The 15,036-nt window shown below is 36.0% G+C and overlaps 1 protein-coding gene across 4 annotated transcripts in view; it reads left to right on the forward strand.

The window, feature by feature from the left end:
- ULK4 (unc-51 like kinase 4) overlaps positions 1–15,036 on the forward strand; it is a 211,559-nt gene that overhangs the window by 154,563 nt on the left and 41,960 nt on the right. For all 4 annotated transcript variants that reach the window (XM_064704836.1, XM_064704838.1, XM_064704840.1 and 1 more), the window contains exon 35: positions 3,798–3,983. In XM_064704836.1, the coding sequence (XP_064560906.1) occupies positions 3,798–3,983 (186 nt within the window). The remainder of the gene's footprint in view (positions 1–3,797; positions 3,984–15,036) is intronic.

Below are 15,036 nucleotides of genomic sequence, written 5' to 3' on the forward strand. Positions count from 1 at the left end.
CTAGCCAAGAATATTAATAGCAGCAAAAGAAGTACTGGTGACTTTTCTACCTTGCTGAAAGGCTGATTCCATAATCCCCTCTAAGGCTGAGAAAGGAAAAGGAAACTTCATGTAATTATGAAATATTAAGGGGCAGAATTATCTTTTAAAGTGTTAGAATTGGTTTCTTCATGGGTTTCTACTCTCCTGAAAGAACAAAAACTATAAATGCATTTCAAGCAAATGTACTTCATACCAAATTGGATTGTTCTGATTAGAAAAATAATCAGAATGCTGTTCCATCTAATTAGGAATTGAACTATCCGTCTATTTTAATTGTTGAACAACATGATTATGTTTTTCCTTATTAAATATAATCTTATTAAACATGAGGTATTTACTTGAAATCTTTTTCATTCTTGATTTTCTGTCTTTACAGATATTGATTATGTTTTCAGCCATTGCTTTTGTTTTAGAATGTTCTTCAGATCCCCTACTCTTTAGAACCAGTACTAACACTGACTGGCAGCCAGTGCTAAATTTCAGGTTACCAGCTTACAACTCTTGACATCTAAATCACTACTTGTCAGAAGTGAAATGGCAAAATGGTGAGAGTTACAGAGAAAAATGCTGATGTGGACATACTTAAATAGGGACATTGCTGAGAGTTCCTCTTCCACCTTAATTATTGATGACTGTAGGCCAATGATTCTCATTCCCTTCAGAGTAAATATGGCCTGTCCTATTCCAAGCTTGTTTTTCTCTTCATACAAGACTAGTCCTACTATTGTTTTGCCCTGATTTTTCCCAGGGTAACAGCAACTTGCTCCCCAAAGTCTAGTTAACACCAAAGCTCAAAGGGACTCTGGGAAAGCAGAGGAGCAGAAGAGCCTGAAGTACAATGGGGGTGAAAGGCTTCATTGGCATTGGTAATGATTGAGTAATGTGATGTCATAACTGGCAGGTATTGGGAACTGTAGAGTGATACTTGGAACATGGTCACTGAAGGCCTCTGAAGAGCAAGACTATATGATGCCAGATTGGATGGAAAGTTTCCTTTCATTGGGTTGAAAGGGTTTTCCTTTCTCTTGTTGGGGGACAAAGAACAACAGCAAGGATGAAAGGTTGGGCACGCCAGGACGAGAGAATCAAGGCCCAGCCAAGGCCATTGGTCCAAGCACAGCTTTTCCTCCTAGGGCATAGTGTTCCACTGCCTCACTAGCTGGGTGTTCCTGCTGCAATAATCCTCCCTTGGGAATAATGCTAGCCAGCTGGACTTGCTTGTTTGCCTCCTTGATAGTCATGGTGTTGGGAAGGACCACTGAGGTTTGTGGGGCTTTATGGATTTCTTCACACACATATGTTGTAGGAGCAGTCCTCTATGGAGACTGACAGCTTTCCACTTCTCTGATATTTAGTGAATATCTTGGGAAAAAAGCCTGGAGATCAGTCTCACTTCCAAATATAGCTGTTGTGATACTGAATAAACATGGGATTTTTGTGCCTGCGGAGCCCAGGGAATTAGCCTCCACTGCAGTACCCAGGCAAAAATGTATCAATGACCAAAATTTTCACTGATTTTTCATTTTTTACCTTTGTTTAGCCAACGAGCATTTGAAAATTGAATATAATCCTTGTTCTGTGATTTTCTTCAGGAGGTTGTTGATGTAGCTGCCTACCCTGGTCAAGAAACAAATTAACTTGGAATGCTGCTTTTAGAAGGCGTGAGAGACACATTAAAAAAAAAAAAAGTAGCTGTCTTTCCTTTCTCTAATAGCATTTTATTTCAATGAAGGAAATGAAAGTTGTCTCAAAGCCCTAAGCGAAATCAGCAGATTTTTTTTTTCAATTAGTTAAGGATTAAAGATATAAATGGACTTCTAAAGCTTGTTACTATTTGTAGCTTTTCCTGCTTTTTGTATTTGCTAATTGCGCTGATGTTATTAGCGAAGGAAATAAATAAGTGGCATTTAGATTGGAATGAAGAAAAAACATATAGCAAAACTGAGGAAGAAATAGCTGTTGTGGTCTTGTCACTTGCATAGTATTAGGTCAAATAGAATGTGATATGTCTTGGGGCTATATATTCAGAGATTTCATCTCAGTTCAGTCTTTTTTAAACAGCAGCTCTGTGAAGCTAGTAGAAAACAGGATTGTATTTGCATGCAGATCCCTTGGGAATTGCTGCTTGAATATTTGAGAGATGTGTGTCTGATATGTTCAGATGGCTTTAAAGTAACTGTGGGTTTTCCTCAACATGAAAAAATTTAGGAATTTCATACTGCAGATTAAATAAGCAATCATTATTGAAATGATTTGGCATATTACATAAGTGTTTGGACAAACTGGGGTTTTTTTCCCTTTTATTGTCTGTAAGGATAGTGTTTACTGTATTTTTATCTGGCTTATTTGGTGTAAATAATACTTTTGGAATGAAAAAATGAATGAGCATGATGAGGTGTTTTTACACTTCTATACCTAATTGGTTAAGTCTATCACTGACATTTTGTTCAGGTCATAGATTAAAAGGTGAGAAAAAACTATCACAATGATTTCATCAAGGGATATATATAGACAGGACTTTCCTAAATTAATTTCTCATTAGAGTAAACGGTTTTGTTATTTTTTTAGAAAAAAAATACTCTTGTGATATTTGAATTGTCTTTGATGGAGAATCTGTCTCGGCTCTAAGGAAGTTATTTCAGCAGTTAATTGTTCTTATTAAAGAGAGAAAGAAAAAAAGGAAATCCAAGTATTATCATTCTTCTAATCTGAATTGCTTTGTCTAAAGTTTTGAGCTATCATCTCTTATCAGTCCTTTTTCAGTTAAAGGAATTAACCTATCCTCAGCCTGCATTTTCCCACATATGATTGAGAGGATATGATCAAGTCCACTTTAACCCTCCCTCTGATATGCTATAGACACTAAATTCCTTCAGTCCTTGGCTATTATGCTTTCCAATGTGTCATCCTCTTGCCTGTTCCCAAGAAATCTCTATGATTTTTTTCACTAGTGTTTGTGAACTCTCTGTGCTGACGCTAGGCCTCGCATTCCTGTTGTCATTCCAAAATGTCATTGTCAGTGCCAAATACAGGCCTAATATAATATCTTTACTTGTTATTTCCAGATTGTACTTTCAGGAAATATATAAATCATTTTGATAATGGTGTCATATTATCAGAAGCTCATTTAATGATCTCTAGTCATGTCCCTAAATCTTTTTTGTCATTTTGCTTCCCAGGAAATTATTTTCCATCCTATTGCTAGGGCCTGCTGCAGTGTCTGATCTTCAAATGAGTGTAGAAAAGTTAGAATTCAGGAAAATATTTAAAATCTTCAAAATGTACCTCCTAATGTGACTACTTAAAATCCATTAAATACCTAGATAGCCTGTGCTCTACCTCAAGAGGCTTGCTTTAGTAATAATTAAATGAAATTTTATGGTGTGCATGATGCAGAAGATTAGACATCATGGCTGTAATGGTACTTTTTCCTATTACTGCTTCTGTTTAAAGTAGAATAAAATACCATAGTTGGGAGCAACAATTCTGATGCCATCATGATGTTTCTCTAGATAGACCACTTGACAGAATCAGAGTGCCGATATTGTTATACTGCTGCTTAAGAGTACATATATTTTAATTATGTTTTCATCACTTCGTTAAGCTTATTTTAGTGCAATTCTGAGTCAATCAGCTAGAAATGATTCTTTCCTGTCACAATGCAAATGTTAATACTCTTCCAAATCCCCAGTGAAATGCAACTTTTCTGAAATTGGAATTTGATTTTTGTTTATTTATTTTTCATTCATTTTTAGCTTCCCAGTGAAGATACTGAAATATTTTTGAGTGCCTCACAGAGCTTATTATTGCTCGTTCAGCTGTATGGAGGGAGCAATGAGGAGAGTATGTCTCCAGAAAACATGTACAGCTTTGCTGAAGTCCTGAAGTCCAAAGAAGATCCACGAGAACTTAAGCTTTTGTTGAAAATTGTTAAGAGACTGGTGAGTTGACATCTAACTTTTTCCAAAGTCTGCGTGTTTCTTTTATATAATTTGATACATTTTTGGACTAGTTTTTTCCTTCTCAAGGGAAAAATATTTTAAAATCATTTTAAAACCAAAATATGCTAAGTTGAATATCATGTCTTTAAATTCCACTTTTCTGGAGAAGATGGCTTTCTACACTTTAAACCTCTTATGAAAATGATGGAGGAATTCTCCTATTTCAGTTAGCCATTCAGCAGTTTGAGTAACACTTGCTATTTTTCCACTTGTTTAGTAATTCATCTCTATAAAGCATTGAAACCATTTTCTGAATGCCTTCTGAAAGAACTAACCTTGTAGCATTAAATATCTGTTCCAACACAGAGTGGTTTATTTCACAGTGAATAAAAGGCTGTTTTATTCTTGGAATGGGTTTGTGCATGGGCTGTTGAGTCTTCATTCTCACGGAGCTATAGGGACCACTTGTGCTGGAGTGGCTGTAATGTAGAGAGCCAAGCAGTGGCAATCCTGCAGGGGCTGCTGGTGATAATGTTGGCAAGTAGAACGTTCACTTCTGTCCTGCTCCAACACAGTGGAATGACAGCAGCTGATATCTTTCAGGTAGCTTAGGAAGCTTAGGTATCTGTAGAGTTCTCTCAGATAATACAAAAGGCTTTTATCTCGAAGTGTCTTAATAAGAAGCTTTGCCTGCATTGTCGACAACCTTGCATTGTTTGAGTACTTCATCCTTTACTCTCCAAAAGCAGAGGCTTTCAGTTAAAATAGGATAACTGCCCCTAGAGAGGGCAGTAGTTCCCTCAATTTCAAGAGGCAGGAGTTCCTTCAATTTTGCAAGTGCAGTGCTGGCTGCTAGAGTAAGCCTGTAATCCATGACAGCAGGAATTAAAAGGGAGCAACTCTCTTGTAGAGATTTCAGAGATCTTGTCCTCTTTCTCCTGCCTGCTGCACTTACATCACAGGAAAGTAAACACCATACCCTTCTTCCCTGTTTTCCCAGCCCTATCTTGCCCTGAAAGAAGCATGAATGTATAAAATTAAAGTTGATATGAAAAATTCTCAAGATACTTTCTATTGATTTTAGCTTGTACCTCTGCTACTCTTTCTGAATAATTATTGTGATGTGTAGAACTGGCTTTTACTTTTCTCCAAAAGCAATATGAGTAAAAAGCCAATGAAGTGAGAGAGAAGGGAAGAGATGTGAGGCTGCAGTATACATATCTAGATTATTTCATTTTAAAATAGCTACAGACTTGTTTATTTCTCTTCATTTTGAAATCTGGGGTTCAAAAGTTAACCTAGTGTTCAGGATACTTCACACGGAAACTTCTATTGACTATTTTGAGAGAACAAAGCTCTGCAGTCACCTTTTGAACCTTGCAAGTTCCTGTACTTTAGGTTCCAGTTCTCTCCTTTGTATACCTGGTACTTGTTATTTATAACATCAGGCACAGATTTTCAGTAATTATTGTGATGAGATCATGCTATTTCTTTTGAAAGCAGGGTTCATAGATAATTTGACAGATTATTTAATAAATCATACGTTATTTCTCTAAACCTTAAAAAGTCCTGTTCAGAGGAGATTATTATCTTGTCAAAATTGTCATAATCACAAAAGACATTGAAATATAATCATATCCATTTAAGAAGGATTCAGCCCACATCAACTGAATTTCGAAGCCTAGAGCAGTGTTTTTCTTTTTATATATCTGAGCAATATTTTAATAGAGAGATCAGTATATGCACCAATTTTCATTGTTGCAAATCAGTGCTGATACAGAGCAGCTCTTCAGTTTGTGGTTACATTGACTTTGCTGGTACAGGCACAGGCATTGCTTATGTAAGACAGGAATGTACAAAAAGAGCTCCATGTTATGCTACAGATGCCTTTATGGCATGTATTGCTGGAAATATGGAAGGGCATAGCAGTGGGACTACATAACCTTGATCCAAGTGTTTTACATGACTGCAGTGAACCAGTGGAGGCAGATAGAACAATTTCAGTCTTCAGTTTAAGGTGTATCAGAGGATTTGTTGATGTACAAGATGACCTTACCTTGATGAAATGGAATCTCATATCTATATGTTGGTATAACTTAATGATTAAACCACTGTGTTTTATCTCCAGTGGGTGGAAGGTTTTTTGCAAAAAGTTGGAGATTTGAGTTTGTTATATTGTTTTGTTCAGGTCTTTAGATGATCATTGTCAAATTTGACCAGCAAATTGACTGAAGGGCAATACAAACTTCTTGCAGCACTTTCCTCACTAATTGTTTTCCTACAATTTTGTTGAATAAAGGCCAGACTTTGTACAGACTTGATACTGAAATCACTATGAACACACCCTTTTAGAAGCTTTATTTTGCTGTAAAAAGGAGTCATTAGGAGTGAAAATACGCTTTGAGCTAACTTCTGTAACTGTGTAAGTAAAGATCTTCTAAAAGCTCTAAAGAGACAGCATTGACTGTCTTATTTCTGTTTTCTTTATAATTACTTCTAATATTTCAAAGCTTTGGGCTCTGTCAAGCACAGGTTAACCCGTTTTTTCACAAGAATGTTCTCTCACTACCACTGATAAAATGAAGAGTAACTGTGTAAAATTATTGAATCAAGGAACAGAGTTTGGAGGTTTTTTTCCCTTCATCCTTTGCACTAACTCTCTTGTTCTGATTGCTTCATCTTGGGTTAGACAATGCTGCTATTCAGATATGCTTCATCTTTTTTAGAAGCATTTTTCTAACTGATTGATGACATCAGAAGAGTGATCTCTCTCTTTTTTATTTCTGGAAACCTTTCCTGCCACTTGTCATGGAAATCACTATCTCATAATTCCATCTGTGAAGATATAGTGCATCTTATTATGAGTCCAGTAAATTACCTAGATTTTTTTTTTTTTATGAAGCAGAAGAAATTTTCATTTGGGAAGCAAGTAGTTGAGGTTTGCCTGCTTTACTGAGAAGTTTTTAATTTCTTTTTTTTCCTCAGAGGGAAAAGATTTCCCTGCCATCCCAATTTATCATCTAGTATGTAATGTAAAGGCATTTTTTATAGAACTAGCCAATATCTTTCTACTGGACACATAATCGCTGTGGGATTACAGCTCAGTACTCACAAATAAATTATTTCAACTTTCAGAACAAGAGAACACTCTTTTTTTACTTCCATGTAGTAATAAGGAAAAATTCCTCTGAGAAAAATGAGTAAATATTAGGCTTTCTGCACTCACAGTGAGTGAAGAGGGAACTTTTGTTCTGTGACTTTTCCCTTATATACTTGTCAGAAAGGATATTGAATTCTACCTTTTAAATCACACTTTTTTCTCCTGATTGTCTTTCTAGAATCTCATTTTCACTAATTTGTGTTTTATATGTGTCAAAAAGTTTTTCCTTTTTCTTTTTTTTGATGAGCAGCTAAGACATTTAGGATGTCATCTGCATGTCCTATACCCCATGGGGATATGTATAAGGATTTCTCAAATCATTTTAGGCTGATGTTATGAAGACATTAAGGCCAGAATGATAATACATGAACTATGGCAAAATTCCATAATATTCATTAGCTTCATTATAGGACTATTGAACTCTAATTTCATTTCCCTGCCAATTTGAGTCACAGCAAGAGCATCACTATCTACCTGCAGACAAATTTACTACCCTGTTTCAAATGTACCAAAGCCTAGGGAACCACTGATCACTGTGTCTGAGATGTCATTCAAATCATGCAGTCCTTAAGTGTTTCTGTCATGTAGATTAGCAATTATATCATCCTCAGTTTTCTACAAAGATCTGCTGTATTTGCTTCTCTTGAATAGACAGCTCAGTGTTTGTATATAAAAATGTATGTGTGTATTTTTACTGCAATAGGTCCCAGATTAGATCCTTGTTACATTAATCCCTGATCATGCATTATTAGGACATTTAGAGCTTGGAGAGATACACAGTCCAAGTATACAAATGTTTGATTTAGAGTAGCAGTTCTGCAATCCCTCAGTAAATTGAACTTCTTGCTGGAGGTTTGCTTCTCAGTAAATTCCCACTAGTATATCTATAGGGACCTTCCCTCAAAGAAGGTAAAACAAAATCCTAAGAGTTTCTCAGATAGCATCCCTTTTGCAGCTTTGGCTCCAAGGACTCCGTGCCAGGAGGAGGTGCTTGTGCAGCAATTTCCAGAGGTGTCTGTTTTCCCATGGTCCTAAAAGGCTGTGGAAACCTGTTAGCAAATACCCTGCTGAGGGAGCACAGCACTCAAATAATGTCACATTAGCTGGAGAAAACTTTTTATGCATTTTACTCCTGATCTGAATCTTTTAAGTGGCCCATAATTAATTTCATTAGTTGCTAAGATAATCCATAATATTCCATTGCTCTAAGGATTAATTTTATGACAGCTATGGCTGTTAGACTGTGAACATAATACTCACTTGTAGGTTGCTGATGTGTATAGGTATACTCACTATAAGCAAACAAGTTTTTCTAAAATTATACGTGTTTTTAAAATTTGGGTGACTCTTACAGGAACAATTCCTGTCCTTCATTAGTGTTAATCTCTTATTTTCAAGCTGTTACCAAGCCTGCATCCCTTCTTTTGTTGGCTTCAGTCTACAAATGTAACATCCTTAAGACATTACCTTTGTATGTATGTTAAAAAGGAGCATTTCATTAGATACAAACAACTTAGATTCTCCCAAATAGGAAGAAGCTAATCAGCATTAGGATAGAATATGCAGATGATAACAGGATGTGTTGCTCAAAGCCCATGGAAATAAATACGTGGGATGGAAAATGCGCTTTCACCCTCCCCACTGTGTGGCTCCTTCTCTTTGCACACTCAGGGTATTTTTTAATAGTTTTAATGAAATTGAAGAGGGTCTCCAGCAGCTCCTACTTCTCCCAAGAAGACTTGGCAGACTTCTGCCATGGTGTTTTCAGGCCTTGCCATACCCTGACAGGGGCCACAAGCAGAGTGGGGAAATTACCCTTTCTCCAGGGGCAAGTGAGACTGTTCTCCCCTCCTCCTCCACTGGGTTTTCATCTGGTCGCAGAGTAAGCTTCTCGGTACGACTTTTTGAGTTTGCCTATGGGTTGACCAAAATACAGTCTAATAACACTTTTTAAATCAAAAATGTTGCAGTGTTCCTGATGAATATGAATAGTCTGCTGAGGTATTTGTGAGTTAGATTGCTGAGCCAGGCCATTGCCATTGTTTAGGAAGCAGTACATTCAATTTTACAGCAAAGATTTTAAAAAATTTGGTTTAGATTACTCAGAAGATGCATGCAGCTAATCACAACTACTCTAATACAATTTAAACAAAAAATAAGCAATTATTTAAATAGAAAGAATATAACTAGTTTAATTTAAATAAGTTCATTGTTTGATGAACATAGTTCTCTTGTGGCACAGCCCCTGTGCAGCACTTCATTGTTTACCAGAATGACAATTGAGACAATATTGATTAATTTATCTGAGTAATTTGGATTTTTTTGTTGCGTAAGTCATACTGAATCTTTGAACTTTTTGTTCAGTTTGTAATGTCATATAGGCTCTACAAAATGCTCATGGAAATGAAAAATTGCACTTCCACCATTAAAACCTGAGGAAAGAAAATTTTTTTAAGCTTAGTAAAGCATTTTCAGTAGTTGGGAAGAAAACAATTAATCAGTGTAATTTTTGTATAATCAAACTTAATAATCCAGTTTGTTGTCATGCATTTTGCAAGCAATACCAGGTCCTAGGTTGTGTATTATTTCATCTATAATTATATACTTGCTATCAAAGATAACACATCTTTTCAAAGAACGCTTTTAAAGTTCTGCATGGAAATGTTATTTGTGTGTGTAGTAATACTTAGGATGTCCAGATGTGAGAGGGTTCCTGAAGTTGATTTACATTTGAGATCCTGTGGCATTGTTTATTGTACTGTACATGGTTAATTTTACCTGGCCTAACTAGATTCTGAGTATTGAAGTCCCAGACACAGTTTTCCACTATAGGTCTGATAAGAATTTTCATTTGTAATCTGAAATTATTAGCTACTGTTTCACCTTAGGGGCATGTGCGTGTTTCATCTGTGTGCCTGGCTTATGGAATTTGTGAAGGGCTAAATTCAGGCTCACTTGTACTTTGAGAAATTTATGGCGTGTTTTCAGGATGCTGAGTAGTAGGACAGTATGTTAGCACTGTCCTTGACTTACTCTTTTTTTGATATTTGCTTTCTATGCTTTCTACTGGAGGAGAGGGAAGAATTGTTTGATATTTAGATTTACACATTTGGTTAGAGCACTGATATAATTTTAATAGGCCTTTTCATTTTCTGATGGCCTTCCTTTTAATTTACCTTTTTGATTTTTACAATAACCTTCTTTCAGTTGGCCAGAATTCTTAAGCACGACATTCTAAAGTTAAGTGCTGATGGGTTTTATTCCAGTGTTTATCTTTCTGTCTTATGAAATGAAACAGAGTGAGTATCCATGAATACATCTCAGTGAATGATGCAGTCCCTGGAATTCTTATTTTACTCCATCTTGTCACTTTGGATCCTGTCCAGAAGCTCTGTAGCTCTTACCAGATTGGAGAAAGCTTTGCTCTTTTTTGACCCCAAGCACTAGATGGTACAGGAATGCTCTGCTTACTTTTTTTTCTTTTATTTCCTCCTCATAAAAAAAGAAAATATTTAAATCTTTATAAGATTGTCCAGGGCTATGGGATTACTTATTTCTGCCTACGTCAGAATCCTGTTCTGCTGTGTGAATTTAGTACATCTCTGACTACAATTGTTGTATCCAATGAGATGTAGAATAATATCACTTTTGTGGCTGAGAGGCTGAGAAGGCTGTGATGGGGAATGGTAGGGCTACTAATTCATTTTATGGTTGATATCCTTATGTATCTCCAACTACAAACACAGTGTATCTTCTTTTTTGTATGTGTCTTGGGATACTCTTAACTCAAAGTGTCAAGAAACTTTTAGGAACTATGAAAATCAAAATTTTATTTTAATTGGATCTAAGGTGAGATTTTTTTCTCCTGCTGACTATTGGAGCCCCAAAGCCTGTTGTATCAAAAATACTGGGCTTCATAGAACCTGTGCTAAAATCGTGGTCTTCACATAACATTTTGCTGAAGAGAATCTATTAACACCAATCAAATAGGACTGAATTATTAAAAATCTTCTCTCAGCTTGAATTTTAATACCAAGTTGCACAAATTTCCATGTTCTGTAGAATTAATGGGAGCATATGAGCTGTAGGTGCTGCTTTCATTATTATTATAACTGAATTTCATTAGTCTGTAGACTGGGACCTCATTGTGATTATCTCAATCCAAGCATAGTAAAAAATAATTTCTTGCTCCAGAGAACAATCCGGCTTGTTTCCAGTATTCAAAATAGGATCAAGAAATGGCCTGAAAGTGACTCTTCCTAATAGGAAATATTTTGACTCAGAATCACCATTCTGGGTAAAACAGATCATTGAGCAATGATCAGTTCTGTGCAAGCAAGTATGAATGTTTGACTAGTTCATTACTAACATAAAAGATTCTTCATTTTATTAAAAATTTAAGTTCTTATGGTCACAGGAATATTTTAAAATCCTTAGTCTTCATGTGAAGTTATTACCAGCAATTACAAGAGCTTTGTAAGATTTTGGTTGCCAGTGTTGAAGATGAGAAACAGTTACATGTAAAATGGCTTACTGTTACTTTTTGCAAACTTATATTGTAAACACTTCAGCAAGACCTCCCTTTTTCATTACATCCATTCTCTTGCTCCATCTTCTTGCTGACAGGTTTACTGAAGGTGAAATAGTCTGTTACATGTGTCAGGAAATTTTCAACTGCAGTGTATCAGAATGAAATCTAATATAGGAATTAGATTCCCTACTGTAAAGGAGTGCTCCTTCCTTTGGCTTCTAAATTACCTGGTAGTGGACAATCAGAGTAAAAGGTCTTGACATAACCTTGTTGTTAATCCTCATTGCTCCCTTATTTTCCTTGCTTTCTATTGAAAAAAAACCTATTAAAATAATAAACTAATGAAAAAAATCTGCTGATTTTTAAAATATATTTCAATTTATGCACTTTTACAAGGCATCCAACAAACATTACCTGTGTTTCACTTGTCTGTATCCTTGGTCTCTTCATCTTATGAGAGTGGAACATTGCTGAAAAGGTAGTGCTTTCCAAAATCGTGCCATGAGCAAACTTGCATGTCATACAGAGCGTGATTTTTAAAAGCAGTGTGTGAATGCAGATAAACAGGGAATATAGTTGGAGTGTTTTTATTGGAGAGGGAGACAGTCCTTGGCCATCAGGCTGTGAAGATAGGGGACTCTGAGGCGTGTAAATTAGGCAAAGGAGACAAAAAGCCTGACAGGGAACTTCAGATGTAGGTTATCTGTCTGATGGAAATTGTGAGCAAAAATATAGAAGCAGAACAAAGGTATGTTGCTCGTGGCAATGAGACCAAGAAATATGACCATGTAGAGCAAGATGAAGGCACTGTTTAAGAAGTTTGAGATTGTTGCAAAGATCAGAGATGAAAATTACTTTAGAAGCATCACTCAAACAAGTACCGTGGAAGAAAGCAAAATACTTCATTTTTTTTCCTGGATATCTCATGCATCTAATGGTTGGTTAAGGCATTTGTTAACAACATGTACCTACTTCTAAGGTTCCCCAACAGTGAGCCCATGCTCACAGGCTAATCCCTGCAATGATAATCACATCTGTGCTTTATGAACACGGGGCTGCCCAATTTCAGATGGTCCATGTAAGTGAAACAAGGTTGTGTTTAAAAATAGCATTTGTGTGCATTGAGATGAGGCTTTCAGTAGATTTCTACAGTAACTGACCCTCCTCTCCAAGTTCAAAGTGTTTCAATCCAGAATCTTCAGTGATGTAACATCAACATTTTAAATTATGAAGACTCTACTAGTTAAACATTTATAAGGTGCCCAATGTTGTCATTCTTTAAACTATTAAAGTGTAATGTTTTTATATGAACATCATTATAAATTTATAACAAATGAAATTTGTGGTGATGCAGTGTTCTATGGGCTGCAAATTACTATCCTAAACTTCACACAGCAGATGCTTTCTCTGGGATGCAGTGCCCAGTTGATGAGTTCATATGATGCAGCATAAGAATATCTCACTATTTGCATTCCAGCACTACTCTGCTTATACAACTTGCTTTTTTAGACCACTCAGGGGGCATTTTGAGAGTGTTGAAGTTGAGACACAATTCCCAGTCTTGTTGAAAGCTTATGATTACCTAAATTCTTTAATATCAGTTAAAGAGTACTTCTTCCAGAAATATGGAGTGTTCATTAGTAATGAGTCAAGAGGTGCATGTAATTTCCTATCATCCAATAGCTCCAATGATTTAAAATAATTTTTAAAGGAATTATATTGGTGTACTTAATTGCCAGAGAACTGCTGTAGAGCATAACCCCCGTATACATTGAAAAGTGAAAATGGTATGTTCCATAGTGCATATTTTACCTCATGGATAAAACTCTGATTTTTGTGCTGTAAATCCTTGGAAATTATAATGTATAGAGTTTTGCATATTAGAATCACATCAGAAAAAGATAATTTAAAGCAAAACCTGCCCTGCCTGTGCTGAACAAAATGCACATATAAAAATCTGCCATGTATACTGGATGTGATGCATATATATGTGATATGGGGGGGGTATGCTAAACAGTGGAATCTACCAGACTAATAATTTAAACAAAAAACCTCATTATTTGTAACTGCAATTTACTGTTGTCCCATTTCATCACTTAAAAATAGATGAAAGAGTCAAGGTAGAATTCCTTTGCTCATTCTGACCGAGTGCTTCCTTTGTGGCTTTTCATGCAAGAGGCCAGTGTTTCCAGGGAATGCCAGCACAAGGCTCTCAGTGTGTGTGCTCTGGGCAGAGGTTTCCCTGCAATGGGCTTGGGGAGATAGAAAGGCAGAATTTCCAAAGGGAGCTTGGGCACAGTGCTGCTTGTCCTGACTGCTGGAGCAGAAAAGCTCTGCAGAGCTTACTAGTAAAGGAGCATTTTTACAGTCAGCTGTAAAATTTTAAGTAAGAACCCTTATTGAGTAGCTGTGTGTTGCTTATTTTCATTAGAGCAACAGTCTGCACAAAGCAGGTTAGAATTAAAATCAGTGTAACATTAATCTTTTACAATCAAATAATTCCCATGGAAATGACTATGTTAACACATCCTCATATTGCTACTTTTCTGCAAGGTACTACCAGTATTTAAATACTTTCAAAGGTAATTTTTAGCATATGTGATAAAACAGCAGGTGTGCATAAAGCATAGAAGGAATTGTGGTTCATAAAGACCAGGGCTCTTGTAATTTTAAGCCATTAGTACAGTTTAGTATTTGCAATATAAATGGGGGTGTATTCACAAAATGGCACACACTATTTCTTTTCAAAGTCCATAACTCTAAGACAGCTAGGAGTAGTTTGTGCAACATATATCAGTCAGTTATGTGAGACCTTGACTCTGCTAATATAGCAATATTTCTTTTCCTTTGGTGAGGAAAATTCTTATTGCTGATAAAGAAATTGCAGGTGTCATTGAAAGACCTAAATAATCTGCCCTCAGAATTGCTGGAGTAGACTGTTGTTCCACTGAGGAGCTCTGATGGCATCAGAGAGATGCTCATAGAATTTATTCATGTAATTGTAGTTCCAAGATGAAATATATATTACATTTTGGAAGTGATGTTATTTAATCATGATTGATTTTATAGAATCTTCTAATCTCTGTATCACCATTATATTTGATAGAATCTTTTTCTTGACATGGCTTATTCTACATTGCCACCTCTAGTTATATGGTTTTGATTCTTCACTCCATTCCTCAACTCCAGATGCTCCTGGGGTTTTTTTCTTGAAACTTACTGGTTTTGTCTTTTTTTTTTTTTAACAAAGCTGAAAGCAATGGATTTTGGAGATTGGAGGACCAATTTTAGTGTTAAAATGCTGTCTCTCGTTTTACATTTTGACCACTGCAGATTTCAACAAAATCTCATTTTCCCTCTTG

The sequence above is a fragment of the Zonotrichia leucophrys genome, chromosome 2 (genome assembly GCF_028769735.1).
Source record: "Zonotrichia leucophrys gambelii isolate GWCS_2022_RI chromosome 2, RI_Zleu_2.0, whole genome shotgun sequence".
NCBI classification, from domain to species: Eukaryota; Metazoa; Chordata; class Aves; order Passeriformes; family Passerellidae; genus Zonotrichia; species Zonotrichia leucophrys.